This window comes from Cottoperca gobio, chromosome 9, assembly GCF_900634415.1.
Source record: "Cottoperca gobio chromosome 9, fCotGob3.1, whole genome shotgun sequence".
NCBI classification, from domain to species: domain Eukaryota; kingdom Metazoa; phylum Chordata; class Actinopteri; order Perciformes; family Bovichtidae; genus Cottoperca; species Cottoperca gobio.
This window is the reverse complement of record NC_041363.1, coordinates 18,537,045-18,553,683: the sequence shown is the minus strand read 5'-3', so window position 1 is coordinate 18,553,683 and position 16,639 is coordinate 18,537,045. Positions and strand designations below refer to the sequence as shown.

Sequence of the window (16,639 nt, the reverse complement as noted above, 5' to 3'; positions counted from 1 at the left end):
TAATAATAATAATAATAATAATAATAATAATAATAATAATAATAATAATAATAATAATAATAATAATAATAATAATAATAATAATAATAATAATAATAATAAGGATAGCAGTAAACATGTCTACATGTTTGTCTACTATCACTACTCTACTATAAATTTCCCTCGGGATAATTCCCTCTATTACTTCTGTTCTCTGTCCCTCCAGCGCTCCCACAGCAACATGTCTGTGAGCAGGAGGAGGTGCTCACTGACCAGCAGCTCTGTATTCAGGAGAGCAACTCCAGTCTGGACCAAGAGGACCCAGAGCCTCCACAGATTAAAGAGGAACAGGAGGAACTCTGCACCAGTCAGGAGGGAGAGCAGCTTGTACTGAAGAAGGAGACTGATGACTTTATGTTGATTTCTACTAATGAGCAAAGTGACCAGAGTGAACCAGAACCACCAACTGACCAGCAGCTTCTCTCTCAAAAGTTACATGTAGCTGATAGCCTGCATCAGAAAGTAGGCAACCTTGGAGAATCATGCTGCTCTAGAAATGCAGAGCCAAAACTGTAATACTTAAACAGGTAAAAAGTATTTTTAAAAAGAGACTCATACCTTTATGTGACCTCCTACGTATGAGGAAAGTGACCACAGTGAATATCAAACTCTGAACTTATATCCTCATAACAGTCTAAGTGCAGCAGAATCTGTAGTCAACATACCATTTATAAGCTCTGTGGTACCAGAACAACAGTGGCCAGCAGCTCCTCTCTCACAACTCTAATGAAGCTGAGTCAAGATCAGAAAGAAGGAAGGCATGGAGATTCAGGACCAACTATAAATGCAGAGCTAAAACTAAAGAATCAACATCACAAAAGCAGAAGTCGCAGTAACAATGTCAACAACTCTAACTTGTCAGAGATTCACTGTAATGCTAATAGGTAAAAAATATTTCAAATGTGACACATGTGAGGACGTTTTTAAGTATAAGTCAAAAGGGCAGCGACACATGAGAATCCACACAGGTGAAAAGCTGTGTTTGCAAGACCTGCGGGAAAAGATTTGTTGTGATGTCGAAATTGAAAAGGCATCCGACAATCCACACAGGTGAGAAGTCGTATATTTGTAAAGCATGTGGGAAAGATTTCAGACGTAACTATTAATTGATGGTCCACATGAGAAGAGCCCACACTGGTGAGAAGTCTAAGCAGTAGCAATGAATAGTGAATGAATAGTAATGATCAATGTTCGAAGGGACATGAGCTAAATGCTGTTTTTTGATCTCAACTATGTATTCTAACAATAAAGCTTTGTATGGTGGTGATGTAAGAATACCAGATTCACACCAAAGTCTAAAGCTATAACCAAATGCTGTTCATCAGGCTGCAGATGAGATGTGACTGACATGAAAAGTAAAAGTAATCTTAGTGAAAAATAGTCATTTTCAGAATGTTAAGTTATAACATGCAAGAGGTGTTTTCATGTTACAGCTCACTGGCTGTAGCTTAAGTTAATATATGATTTAATACTGTTTGGTAAATTGATCACTGGAGCTGACTCATAATGAACAAGCATATTTACAGTGGAGGAATGCAACTATATGTACTCATATACTTTATTAATGTAAAACATTTATTGTCTTCAGATGACCAAGATTGAATGAGAGATATCACCCTGTAACTTTGCACCTATTCCTCTGAATGGAAACATCTAAATAAAGTTAGAAACACATGTTTCATGTGACATAGGGTTAAGGAAACTGCTTCATTATTTGAAAGAAACTGGCCCGATCAATATTATGTAATGTTTAGTAAAATATAGTTTTTTCTGTTTCTTGTGTCGTTTGGATAGGGGATCAATAACTCTGGTCCACACTCCAACACAGTAGGTGGCGGTAATGCACCTTAACACTGGTTACCGCCATAAAACCATAAAAGAAGAGCGCATCCAGCGGAAGTAAACAATACCACCGCTATTAGCTTTAGTTGCATTATAGAGCATCTTTGGTTGAATGCACCTCATTATTTATCTGGAAGAATATATTGTAGTCGTATCGTAGGAAATTAATTTATTTCTAATTAGGCAACAATGTCTTCAGTTCAGTATTTGAGAGAGTTTGTCAACGAGAGACTATCTGCTGCTGCTGAAGAAATATTCGGAGTTTTTGAAAAGACTATCGTCGAGTACGAAGAAGAGATCGATCGACAACGAAGACTGTTGGATGTTGTTTGGAAACCTGAAATAAAGTTACACAGGATAGGTGTGAAACTCCTTAATAATATGTCTGTACTAAATGTAGAACATGTTAATGTTTAGCACGTATAATATTTACCATGGCATGTTCGCATGCTGAGCTGTGGCTCACGGGAGTGTCATTCGTTTTGGAAGCTTCTGGTCCTTCAGTGTTGTCAAAATTAATAAAACATTACCTTATTATGGCAGAAGATAAAGATAAAAAGGTACATGAATGTGTGTACTAAAGTTGATGCGTATCCACACAATAGTTTCAAATATTTCACGCTGGACCAAAGCGGTGGATATACTGACATTGCAATCCCTAGTGACATGCACCAGCATGAGAAAAAAATGACAGGGGCCTGAGAATGCTGGGAACTAATGCATCCTATTAGTTTAAATATAGACTTGTTCATTTGCTCTGGTGTCAATTTATCTGCCATCACACTACCTGCTTTCTTTGTCCCTCCAGAGCTCCCACAGCAACATGTCTGTGAGCAGGAGGAGGTGCTCACTGACCAGCAGCTCTGTATTCAGGAGAGGAACTCCAGTCTGGACCAAGAGGACCCAGAGCCTCCACAGATTAAAGAGGAACAGGAGGAACTCTGCACCAGTCAGGAGGGAGAGCAGCTTGTACTGAAGCAGGAGACTGATGAATTTATGTTGACTCCTACTACTGAGGAAAGTGACCACAGTGAAGATCAGAGCTTCAATCCTGATGAGACTCTAAGTGCAGCAGAGAACGAGTATGTAGTGAACATACCAGATATAAGCTCTGTGGTACCAGAACCAAACAGTGACCAGCAGCTACTCTCTTACAACTCTCATAAAGCTGAGAGCCAAAATCAAAAAGGAGGCAAGCATGGAGACTCAGGACCAACTACAAATGCAGAGTCAGAACCAAAGAAAATACATCACATCAGTCACAGTAACAATGCATGTAAGATTCACCTGGATACTCCCACAGGTATGACGTTTTTCAAATGTGAAGCTTGTGGAAAAGAATTTAAGGATAAGTCCAGATTGAACAGACACTTTATGGTTCACACTGGTGAGAAGCCATATTTTTGCAACACCTGTGGGAGAGGTTTTAATGACATATCGACATTAAGGAGACATAAAACAATCCACACAGGTGAAAAGCCATATCCATGCAAAACATGTGGAAAATATTTCAGACTAAAGAGTGACTTGAAAGTCCACATGAGAACACACACCGGTGAAAAGCCATATAGCTGCAACACCTGTGGGAAAAGATACTGTCGGATGATGGACTTGAAATGGCACATGAGAATTACACATGAAAACATGGGAGAGTTCTGAGGAGACTTGAGAACTCTCATGACAGTCGACATCAGAAGAGCCCACACTAGTGAGAAGCCATATAATTGAAAAGATTTTTCCATGTGTCTCAAATGGCAAGGTATGTAAGATTACAGTTAGGCTTGCACTCGCAAACCCGGGACAGTGTTACGCTTCATACCCAGACATACCCCAATTCTCAAAAAGTGAAGAGAAAATACACTTTTTTTTAATGGCAACATCTTTGTAATTGTATATTAAGCAGTTACCATAAACAAGAGGTCACAATATATTATTGTAATGAAGTAGTACATCATCAACTTTTAATCATCATTTATAATGTCATGCCACATTTTGAAAAATCTTTGTTGCACAGTGAGGTCATAGTTCCCACATGTTTGACCTGTTAAATGAAAATTCTCTTATATTTTTTTATTATTATTTTTATAAACTGCCTCAGTTATATGAGTGGACCGTGAACTCTCTGAGATGAATCTGAGAAACCCTTTTCTAATGATGAGATTAGAGAGTATTTTCTTTTTGCCTGCAACATGTCATTTAAAAAAATATATATATATATTGTAAACAATCAACTTGATATATTTCTTGTTGTTTGAGTTGGGACACAAAACCACAAATTGCTGATGATGTTCTACATATTGCTTTCAATTAGTCAGCGTAATCAGTAGTGATTAGTAATGATCACTGCTCAAAGGGATGTGTGCAACTAAATGCTCTTTGTTTGAGCTCACGTTTGTATTCTAACAATAAAGCTTTGGTGATGATTAAAGAATACCAGATTCACTCTAATGTCTAAAGCTGTAAGCACATGTTGTTCATCGAGGCTGCAGGTGGTTGTCACTGACATGAAATGGGAAAAAGTCATAAAGAGGAATAGTTCTTTTCAGGGTGTTAAATTATAACATGCAAGATGGGTTTTAATGTTGCAGCTCACCGGCTGAAGCTTAAATTAATATATGCTTTAATATCTTTTAGGAGGTTGATTATTGGAGCTGCCTCATATTTTATTATACATCCAATGGATACACGAATTATGTTCACTTTTCATTCTTCATTCTCATTCTTTGGACTATTGTGGAAAAGTATATCCCGACTGTGAGAATTCACGTGTACGCCCCTTCAAGTCCTAAAAACAACTCGGAAACTGATAACAACGCTGAACAATAAATGAATCCACTAATTTTTTTGTGTCAATTGTGTTTCCACATTAGGCTACGATTTAAATCTCATGAACACAACGAAGTCAAAGAGAACGACTTCCCAAGTCGGGAAAGGAGAACACCCGAAAAGAGCCCATGAATGCACCATTGGTGTTTGCGAAGTTTCTGCGCTTTCAGAATGCCATTCTCTATTTTCCCTATGAAATTAAGCGATGTGCACGTGTCTGCAACCCTCATTGAAAACGGAACGAAAGGCTGCATGCACGTATTGAGTTAACTGCAAGGTGATATTCTAGTCGTACTTGCGCAGATATTTTTTTTAATTCAAAATTAAACAAGAAGTTCTTCAGTGGAGTATTTGCGAGAGTTTGTCAACTGCTGCTGCTGAAGAAATAATCGGAGTTTAAAAAAAGATATATCTTTGACTACGGGAAAAGGGTCGACCGTCCGCGCAGACTGCTGGATATAATTTGGAAACCTAACATAGAGTTAGAAAGGATATATGTGCAATAAACATTATTTCAATAACACAAAGTATTGGAATTCGATCTATACATGTAATCCACATGGTTTAAATATGTACTGGTAACGTTACTAATTTGCTTGCATGTCTGCATTTTTTCCTCATGACCATCACAGTAGTATCCTTTTCCTTCTGTTCTCTGTCCCCCCAGAGCTCCCACAGCAACATGCCTGTGGGATTGGTATAGATTTTTATTTTTACAGCCAATACTGATTACCGATAATTACCTGCTTCTCATGGCGGATACCGATAAGATAACTGATAACTTCACATTTTTGTTTTTAAAAAAGAAAGTTCATAACCTGGTGTTTATGAACACCTGAGTGTAAGAAAGGCTACGATGTATGGAGCAAAAATGGATGATTTGCTATTCCATAGCTCTGACCTAACCACATCTAACTGGCATCACTATTGTTAACACAACATGAGGGTATTGATGTTGAATCTGAGAAACTCTCCTAATGTAAATGACTGACCTCTTAAATCCATACATCCTCTAGTGGAGTTGAGTCACTGATGTTTTGATCCTTCCAGACAGTCTTTTTTTGTCAATAGAATTCTCTTAATTAAACATTGTCATGTATTTTGTAACTCATTCAACTTTTTAAGGTGATATAGATTGCTCATCATGTGTTACATGTTATCATCAAATGATGTTGTAAATAATAATAATATCTAACCAAACAATAACTACCAGCTCCTCTCGCACAACTCTCATGAAGCTTTGAGCCAAGATCACAGGATAGGTGTGGGAAACTTAAATTTTCTTTTTAAGAAAATAACAGGAGAGTATGGTTCATATCGTATCCTAATGGTTTAAATACAGACTTGCTCAGATGTCTGTTTTTCTACCATCACAGTAGTGTCTAATTCCTTTTGTTCTCTGTCCCTCCAGAGCTCCCACAGCAACATGTCTGTGAGCAGGAGGAGGTGCTCACTCACCAGCAGCTCTGTATTCACTTTCCACAAACAAACAAACCTTTGAAGGAATGGGGATTTAAAATAAGAGATGTCACCTGTAACATCGGCACCTCTATCCCTGAATGGATCAAATCTAACTAAAGCTAGATTTCTTTATATCAGGTTAAGAAAACTGCTTCATTATTTGAAAGCAATATTATGTAATGTTTAGTAAAATATCGTTTTTTCTGTGTCTTGTTTCGTTTGTAACTCTGGTCCACACTCCAACACAGTAGGTGGCGGTAATGCACCTTAACACTGGTTACCGCCATAAAACCATAAAAGAAGAGCGCATCCAGCGGAAGTAAACAATACCACCGCTATTAGCTTTAGTTGCATTATAGAGCAGTCTTTGGTTGAATGCACCTCATTATTTATCTGGAAGAATATATTGTAGTCGTATCGTAGGAAATTAATTTATTTCTAATTAGGCAACAATGTCTTCAGTTCAGTATTTGAGAGAGTTCGTCAACGAGAGACTATCTGCTGCTGCTGAAGAAATATTCGGAGTTTTTGAAAAGACTATCGTCGAGTACGAAGAAGAGATCGATCGACAGCGAAGACTGTTGGATGTCGTTTGGAAACCCGAAATAAAGTTACACAAGATAGGTGTGTGAAACCATTTTAATAACAAAAAACAGAGGAATTCGATTAACATTATCACAATTGTTTAAATATACTGGTATTAATTGGCTCGCATTTTCCTTGCCATCACAGTAGTATCCTATTCCTTCTGTTCTCTGTCCCTCCAGAGCTCCCACAGCAACATGTCTGTGAGCAGCAGGAGGTGCTCACTGACCAGCAGCTCTGTATTCAGGAGAGGCAACTCCAGTCTGGACCAAGAGGACCAAGAGGACCCAGAGCCTCCACAGATTAAAGAGGAACAGGAGGAACTCTGCACCAGTCAGGAGGAAGAGCAGCTTGTACTGAAGCAGGAGACTGATGCCTTTATGTTGACTCCTACTACTGAGCAAAGTGACCACAGTGAAGATCAGACTGTGGAATTGACTAATGATAAAATTCAGAGTGTGGTGGAAGAAAAGGGTTTAAACTACCTTTCAGTTACCAGCTCTGTGGTATCAGAAGCGAACAGCGAGCAGCAGCTCCTCTCTCATGAAGCTGAAAGCCAGAAGATACACCAAAAAAGCAACAGTCACACTAACGATGTACATAACCCTACAATGTCAACAATTCACTGTAATTCTCTAACGGGTACAAACTTTTTCCATTGTGACATGTGTGGGAAAGCTTTTAAGTATAAGTCGTCACTGGATAGACACCTGAGAATCCACACCGGCGAGAAGCCGTATACTTGCACGTGTGGGAAAAGATATCGTCTGATGTCAGAATTGAACGCTCACAAGATAATCCATACTGATGAGAAGCCATATTCTTGCATCACCTGTGGCAAAAAATTCAGTCACACATCAACATTGAAGGCTCATATAAGAATCCATACAGGTGAGAAGCCATATGTGTGCAAAATATGTGGAAGAGATTTCCGATTTACTAGTGGCTTGATGGCCCATATCAGAAGTGCCCACACTGGTGAGAAGCCGTATTCTTGCCAAGCATGTGGCAAAGGTTTTAAATTGAGTAGTTGCTTAACACTACACATGAAAACTCACTTGGATGAGAAGCCGTATTGTTGCAACACCTGTGATAGAAGATTCAGTCAGTCGTCAACATTAAACACTCATGTAAGAATCCATACAGGTGAGAAGCCGTATTCATGCCAAACATGTGGGAAATATTTCAGATTTAATGGTAGCTTGACAGTCCACATGAGAATCCACACAGGTGAGAAGCCGTATTCTTGCAACACCTGCGGGAAAAGATTTGGTCGGAAATCCCTATTAAACATGCACATAAGAATCCACACAGGTGAAAAGCCATATTCTTGCAAAACATGTGGAAAAGATTTCAGATGTAATAGTGGCTTGTTTAGTCACATGAAAAGAGCCCACACTGGTGAGAAGTGATGACAGCAACACATGTGGAAAAAGACTCTGAGCAATGTTTGAATTGGCAATGTATTAAAGAGTTCATTCAGACAAATAGCCTTCTATTTGAACCATCGCAATTTAGGAGCCACATGAATGCAGCCCTTGTGAGTAAAGTTTTTCTAAAAGGTTTAATTCATGGCTTGTTTTGTCAGGCAAAACCATCAAGCTGAAACCCCTGTGGACAAGAGTGTTCATCCACTAAGATCAATACACTTTTGTCATGGAAATATCTGCTGTAATTGTATTTAAAGCATTTCCCATTAAAAAGAGGTCACAGTGTTTTTTTCAAACCATTGTAATCTATTAAATCTTCTTTCAGAAAAGAAAAGAAAAGATGATCTTGAGTGCTCGGAAGTTGAACCAAGTGTGATGAAGGTGCTTTTTGGTAGGGAACACAAAAGTAAAAAAAAAAGAAAATGTCCAAGGCACTCTTCTGGCAGAAAGTTAAAAAGCCTGTAATTTGATCCTAATCCTGCCAGACAGTCTTGTTTTTATCTGCAGCATTTGGTGATTGGTGCAACTTTTGAGGGTTGAATTGCAAATAATGTGCTATTTTATGTTAATGACATGAATATATATGTTTATATCTAATCCAACCTCCAGCTCCTTCTTTTCAAATGCTCATGTAGCTAAGAGCCAAGATTAAAAGTGGAAAAAAAACTAACAATGTAATAAATTGTACCATGTTAAAGATTTACTGTAATACTTGAAAATTAATAAGACTTTAAAAGGTGGGGAAAGGCTTACAGGCTGCAATACACACCTGAGAATCGACACAGGTGAGAATCTGTTTGCAACACCTGTGGGAAAATATACTGTCAGACATCACTATTAAGAACTCATTGAATAATTCATACAGGTCAAAAGTAATATTCTTTTCACTTTTAGGTTTTGATGAGGACATTCCATTTAGTGAGGGGGCAAATTTCAACCCAACACAAATGTTCCCATTCTTAGTTTAAAGACATAAAAGGCCTCAGCTCCGTCACTGTCACCTATAATCCACATACAGTATATACCGAGACAACTTGTTACAGCCATCGGCAGATTATAAAACAATAGGCCCCTTGGCACAGACATGCAGAAGTCCAGACCACCTCTCCTACATAGCAAGACACATTATTGTTGTTAAGCCTCTTTTTGTTGTTTTCCTTTTTGTGGTCATGTTGTGTCACTTGTGGTCTATTTATGGAAATGTTGAGTCTCTGTCGTCATTTGTGTCTCTTTATAATTATGTTGGTTATTTTTGAAGTTTTTGTTCGTTGTAATTGTTTTGGTCCTCTTTGCTAATTTTTTTGCTTCTTTGGGGTATTTTTATATGTAGTTGTTTTGCCCTTCTTAGTAAAAATGCCAACAATTGTAAGCGGAACCAAAATAGACACAAATATTCCACTGTCGGAACCTTACATCTGTAACATCCAGCGGATGTAAACAGAAGACAGAAGACAGGCGCCAGTCGCGATAACCGTATGATGGAGTCATTGATTTAACTTTAACCACTTATTTTACTTTCATAAGTACTACTTCGAGTCACCATAATTGTAATCAAGCAACAATGTCTTCAGTTCAGTTTTTGAGAGACTTCGTAAACGAGAGACTATCTGCTGCTGCTGAAGAAATATTCGGAGTTTTTGAAAAAAACATCGTCGAATACGAAGAGGAGATCGATCGACAGCAAAAACTGCTGGATATTGTTTGGAAACCTGAAATAAAGTTACAAAGGATAGGTGGGTAAACCTTTAATTGTCTTTTAAAACGTACAGAGGAGTATGATTCATATCTTATCTTAATGGTTTAAATACAAACTTGCTCAGATATCCGTTATTCTACCATCACAGTAGTACCCTATTCCTTTTGTTCTCTGTTCCTCCAGAGCTCCCACAGCAACATGTCTGTGAGCAGGAGGAGGTGCTCACTGACCAGCAGCTCTGTGTTCAGGAGAGCAACTCCAGTCTGGACCCAGAGGACCATGAGGACCCAGAGGACCCAGAGGACCAAGAGGACCCAGAGCCTCCACAGATTAAAGAGGAACAGGAGGAACTCTGCACCAGTCAGGAGGGAGAGCAGCTTGTACTGAAGCAGGAGACTGATGACTTTATGTTGATTTCTACTGCTGAGGAAAGTGACCACAGTGAAGATCAAACTCTGTACTTCAATCCTGACAAAAGTTATAGTGCAGCAGAGAAAGAGCTTCCAGCTAGAATCAGTATGAGTCAGCTAAAAGATGAATTTGGCTGGGAAAATTCTGAAGTATCAGAAGCACACAGTGACCAGCAGCTACTCTCTCATAACTCTCATGTAGCTGAAAGTCAAGATCAGAAAGCAGGCAAGCATAACAACTCAGGATCAACTATATACGCAGAACCTAGACAAAAAAGAAGACATCACAAAAGCAGAATTCACAGTAACAATGTTAACAAATCTAAATTGCTAAATATTCAACATAATAATCACTCAGGTATACGCTTATCCAAATGTGAAACATGTGGAAAAGCTTTCAAGTTTAAGTCACATTTGTACGTACACATGAGAATCCACACAGGTGTGAAGCCACATTCTTGCAATGTCTGTGAGAAAGAGTTCAGTCAGATGTCAACATTGAAAATTCACATGAGGATCCACACAGGTGAGAAGCCGTATTCTTGTAAAACATGTGGAAAAGATTTTAGATATAGTAGTCACTTAAGAAGCCATATGAAAACGCACACAGATGAGAAACCCTTTACATGCACAACATGTGGGAGAGCTTTCAGACGTAGTGGCCACTTAATGGAACACATGAAAACGCACACAGGTGAGAAGCCATATTCCTGCGACACCTGTGGGAAAACATTTTGTCGGACATCAGAATTGAAAGCTCATATAAGAATCCACACAGGTGAGAGGCCATATTCTTGCGATACATGTGGAAAAGATTTCAGATGTAGTAATGGCTTGTTGGTCCACATGAGAATCCACACAGGTGAGAAGCCTTACCTTTGCAAGACCTGTGGGAAAAGATTTATTGATATGCCGGCATTGAAAGGCCATGTGAGAATCCACACGGGTGAGAAACCATATTCTTGCAAAATGTGTGAAAAAGCATTCAGTCGTAACAGTGGCTTGTTGTTGCACATGAGAATCCACACAGGCGAGAAGCCATACTCTTGCAAAACATGTGGAAAAGATTTTGGACGCAGTAGTGGCTTGTTGATCCACATGAGAAGAGCGCACACTGGTGAAAAGCCTTACCTTTGCAAGATCTGTGGGAAACGATACTTTGATGCCTCTCAATTGGCAAGGCATATAAGATCGCATACTGACAAGTAGCCTTGTCTTTGCAAATTATGTGGGAGACTATTCACTTCTATTGGTTCATAGTCTAAATACCAAATAACTTACAATTGAGGAGTCGCATAAAAGCAGAAGAAAAAGATTTACTCAAATCACATCCTGAAAGATGTTCGAGGATCAATATACGCAGGAGAAACCACCAATAGTTCCCCATAAAGAAGACATCACAATTAGTGTAATGAAGTTGTACGTTGTCAACAATGCCTTGAAGCTTTGTTAAAATAACCTTGTGTTTTCCTTCATATTTCAGCATTAGGCAGACCTACTCATGTTTGTTGACAAAAGTATTTCTTTGAGGTAGTCTCCCAAATGTTTGAATAATATGTGTTGCACAGTGAGGGCATAGTTATGCTAATTTGTAGCCTGTTAAATACTAAAGAAAAAATGTTTTCTGCCACCTCAGTTAAGAGTGGCTGGTGAACTGATGTTGAGGCTGAGAACCCCTCTCTCCACTGGTGTTGGGTTATTTGTGTTGTCGTCCTTCCAAACAGTCTTTTCTTTTTCATCTGCAATATCTATTTTAAATATTTTGATGTATTTTGTAATCGCATCAATTTTATATATATATATATATATATATATATATATTATTATTATTATTATTATTATTATTATTTTTTTTTTTGCTGTTTTAGGGGTGACACAGACTAACGTTGTAGATTATGTACTATGGTACATATGGTACATGGTGCTGTCAACAAATCAGCCTCAGCAGTAGTAATGAATAGTAAATGATCAGTGCCTAAAGGGACTTGGGAAACAAAATGCTTTTTTTTTTTTATGTATCATGTATTTATGTATTCTAACAATAAAGCATTGCATGGTTATGATTAAAGAATACCAGATTCACTTTGAAGTCTAAAGCTATGTTGTTCATCAAAGCTGCAGATGGGTGTGACTGGTGTAAGAAGTAGTCATAATGAGGAATAGTTATTTTCAGAGTGTTTAGTGATAACATGGAAGGTGTTTTAATGTTGCAGCTCACCTGGTGGAGGGTAGGTTAGTATTTGATTAAATTCCCTTTTGATATACCATAAAGTATAAGAATCAACAGTAGATAATAAACAATTACAATTAAATTATATTAAAGAAATTACATTAAAATGCCACGGAAAACTCAACAGAAAGTAACTAAACTATTTGATTAAAAAAAATACATCAGATAAAATATACTATAAAATAGCGTATACTACAAATGACATGATCAAATTGAAATAAATAACATAAAATGCATCCATCAAAAGTAAATAAAAAAGATGACATAAAAAATAATGTAATATTTAACTAACTAAATAAACACATACAAATTCAAACAAGTCAATATACAGTTCTCACAATAAATACAATAAAGCACAATGAATATACCATGTAAACATAAAGGAGACTTAACAGAAAGTAATTAAACAATGTAATATAAGAAATAGATCAAATGAAATATTGAATAAAATAGCATGCACTACAAATGACACAGTGAAATAAAATAAAACAACAAACTTGAAAAACAATAAATCAGAGTATAAGAATTTCAAATTAAACAAATTGAACTCAATAAAAACCTAAATTAAAATAAGTCAACAAACTGATTTCATAATAAATCCAATAAAGCACAATGAATATACCATTTAAAAATAAAGGAAACTTAACAGAAAGTAATTAAACAATGTAATATAAGAAATAGATCGAATCAAATATTAATTAGAATTCATTAGAATTGCTTGCAATACAAATGAAACAAAAATAAATCAGAGTATAAATCAGAGTACAAGAATTTAAAATTAAAAAACTTTAACTCAATAAAACGTTAGGTTTGTCAATATACAGTTTTTACTATAAATGCTCTAAAGTACAATTAATATACCATACAGTACAATATACATGTGCAATATATACCATAAAACAGGGCTCTTCAGGTCAAGGACCCCCAAACTGATTTTTTTAATATTTTACTTTTCTTTAGTTTTGTCAGATCACCTAAAATGATCTCCCTGTATCCCTCAACACTGCTTCATCCTACATCTAATCTGTAGCATGTCATCAAGTCTTGTGTTCTTGTACAATAACATGAGACAAAGTGGTGCACACTGTCACTGCTCACAGTGGCAACCAGGTCAAGTACTCGTGGCTGTGCCTGCCTTAGGTTGTCCCGAGGTTTAGCAGGGGGATCTTACCCTTCATGGGCAAACCAGTCTTCCATACTTGCCTGTTTTTTTAACCCTTTGATACTCAACATGGTTCCAAAGAGATCCGAGTGGGTTTTAATTGTAAATATCTTTGCAATAAATTACTTTAATCAAGTCACTATATAAATATAATGTGAATAAATTACATTAAAATGGCAAAAATAGTAATTAAACAATATAATGCAAAACAAATAGATCATAATAACACTTCCCAACTAATTATTTTTGACACTTGCTGATCCTCATCCCAACCGCTGAACACTCGGCTGCGAACCGATCCAGTGACTGTTGAAGGTCACAGACCGATGATGCCATAAGGACCACATCATCTGCAAAGAGCAGCGATGAGATCCTCAGGTCACCGAACTGCAACCCCTCTCCTCCACGACTACGCCTCGATATCCTATCCATGAAAATCACGAACAGGATTGGTGAACATTCACTGGAAACGAGTCCGACTTATTGCCGAGTATCCGGACACAACTCTTGCTTTGGGCGTACAGGGATTGGATGGCCCTCAAAAGTGACCCCCTCACCCCATACTCTCGCAGCACCTCGGGGGACCCGGTCATACGCCTTCTCCAGATCCACAAAACACATGTAGACCGGATGGGCGTACTCCCAGGCCCCCTCCAGGATCCTTGCGAGAGTAAAGAGTTGGTCTGTTGTTCCACGACCAGGACGGAATCCGCATTGTTCCTCCTCAATCAGAGGTTCGACTATTGGCCGAACCCTCCTTTCCAGTACCTTGGAGTAGACTTTACCAGGGAGGCTGAGAAGTGTGATACCCCTGTAGTTGGCACACACTCTCTGGTCCCCCTTTTTAAATAGGGGAAGCACCACCCCGGTCTGCCAACCCCTAGGCACTGTCCCAGACTTCCATGCAATGTTGACGAGGCGTGTCAACCAAGACAGCCCCTCAACACCCAAAGCCTTCAGCATTTCTGGACTGATCTCATCAACCCCTGCGGCTTTGCCACTGTGGAGTTGTTTGACTACCTCAGTGACTTCCGTCAGGGAAATTGACGATGATCCCCCATCAGCTTCCAGCTCTGCCTCAACCATAGAGGGCGTGTTAGTCGGATTCAGGAGTTCCTCAAAGTGCTCCTTCCACCGGCCGATAACACAGCTTGGATGGTTCCTCGCTTCCCCCTCCTGAGGTGCCGGATGGTTTTCCAGAAGCACCTTGGTGCCGACCGAAAGTCCTTCTCCATAGCTTCTCTGAACTTCTCCCACACCCGCTGCTTTGCCTATGACACGGTAGAAGCTGCCGCCCTTCTAGTCCTTCGATACCCTGCAACTGTTTCCGGAGTCCTCCCGGAAGGAAGGACTCCTTCTTCAGTCGGACGGCTTCCCTGACCACCGGGGTCCACCACGGTGTTCGAGGGTTACCGCCCCTTGAGGCACCTAAGACCTTGAGACCACAGCTCATCACCGCAGCTTCAGCAATAGAGGTTTTGAACATCGCCCACTCAGGTTCAATGCCCCCAACCTTCACAGGGGTGTCTGAAAAGCTGAAAAGCTCCACCGGAGGTGTGAGTTAAAAATCCCCAGGACAGGGGCTTCCTCCAGACGTTCCCAGTTCACCCGCACTACCCGTTTGGGTTTACCCGGTCTGTCCAGAGTCTTCCCCCACCCCTTGATCCAACTCACCACCAGATGGTGATCAGTCGACAGCTCCGCCCCTCTCTTCACCCGAGTGTCCAAAACATGCGGCCTCAGGTCAGATGATACGATTACAAAATCGATCATTGACCTTTGGCCTAGGGTGCTCTGGTACCACGTGCACTTATGAGCATCCTTATGTTCGAACATGGTGTTTATTATGGCCATTCCATGACTAGCACAGAAGTCCAACAACAAACAACCGTTCGGGTTTAGATCAGGGAGGCCCTTCCTCCCAATCACGCCTCTCCAGGTGTCTCCATCGTTTCCCACGTGTGCGTTGAAGTCTCCCAGCAAGACTACGGAGTCCCCTAGCATTCAGGGTCTCCAAGAAGGCATAATACTCCGAACTGCGGTTTGGGGCATGATGTTCCACGTCCCCAGAGCAAGCCTCTGCTGCCCGGGTCTGGTCCGTCGAGGTCCCTGACCATCACTGCCACCCGTGTGACAGCACACCCGACCCCAGCGGTGTTTCCCATGAGTGGTGGGCACACAGGATGGATGGATGGGAGGCACCACGTAGCTTCTTCGGGCTGTGCCCGACCGGGCTCCGTGGCAAACCCGGCCACCAGGAGCTCGCTGTCGGGCCCTCCCTCTGGGCCTGGCTCCAGACGGGGGCCCCGGGCTTCCTCCGGGCAGGGTCTCTCCTTTCCTTTCCCTTTTTTCAAGAAGTCGTTTTTGAACCATTCTTAGTCTGGCCCCTCGCCTGAGACCAATTTGCCTTGGGAGACCCTACCAGGAGCACTAGGCTCCAGACAACACAGCTCTCAGGTTCATAGGGACACACAAACCTCTCCACCACAATACGGTGATGGTTCCCAGAGAGGTTCTTTAGTTAGGGCATTTGTAAATTAGTCTGTTTTTTAGTTTTTAGTTTCTGGAGTTTCCAGAGGTGTGAATGAAGAAGTTCAACATTCTCCTTAAGTATAAGTATTAGCATCGAAATCTACTTAGTGCTAAAGTAAAAGCACTCCTTATGCAGAATGGCCCATTTCATCAGTGATAAACATTATATTATTGCATTATAATTATTGACACATTAATATGTAAGTCTCACTGATATTGCAGCTGGTAAAGGTGGAAAATCCGGATTGTAAATACACTGTGGTATTTCTATTTAAATAATCTGATTCTAAATACTTCTTCCGCCACTTTATATTATTTTTTTGGTTTGTTTGTTTTTCGTAAAATCATTACTTGCATAGTAGCAAAACAACAGTTGACTGTAAAGCGGAATGGAAAGCTCGCGCGCTTCCACTGTCGGAACTTGAC

At 39.6% G+C, this 16,639-nt stretch overlaps 2 protein-coding genes across 4 annotated transcripts; both read left to right on the top strand.

Annotated features, from left to right (window-relative positions):
* The first annotated feature begins 1,927 nt into the window (after positions 1–1,927).
* Positions 1,928–3,807, top strand: LOC115014159 (zinc finger and SCAN domain-containing protein 12-like). Its single transcript, XM_029440841.1, has 2 exons — positions 1,928–2,242; positions 2,690–3,807. Exons 1-2 carry the CDS (start codon positions 2,071–2,073, stop codon positions 3,538–3,540), a joined length of 1,023 nt encoding a protein of 340 aa, XP_029296701.1. The 5' UTR covers positions 1,928–2,070; the 3' UTR covers positions 3,541–3,807.
* A 2,778-nt stretch (positions 3,808–6,585) lies between these two features.
* On the top strand, positions 6,586–12,068 carry LOC115014152 (zinc finger protein 664-like). 3 transcript variants are annotated; one of them, XM_029440832.1, is made up of 2 exons: positions 6,586–6,792; positions 10,063–12,068. In XM_029440832.1, exons 1-2 carry the CDS (start codon positions 6,621–6,623, stop codon positions 11,496–11,498), a joined length of 1,608 nt encoding a protein of 535 aa, XP_029296692.1. In that variant the 5' UTR covers positions 6,586–6,620; the 3' UTR covers positions 11,499–12,068. The 3 variants fall into 3 exon arrangements, with proteins under 3 accessions (XP_029296692.1, XP_029296691.1, XP_029296693.1); XM_029440831.1 differs by lacking the exon at positions 6,586–6,792 and adding an exon at positions 9,629–9,916; XM_029440833.1 differs by lacking the exon at positions 6,586–6,792 and adding an exon at positions 9,775–9,916 and having other exon boundaries at positions 10,128–12,068.
* The last annotated feature ends 4,571 nt before the right edge of the window (positions 12,069–16,639 follow it).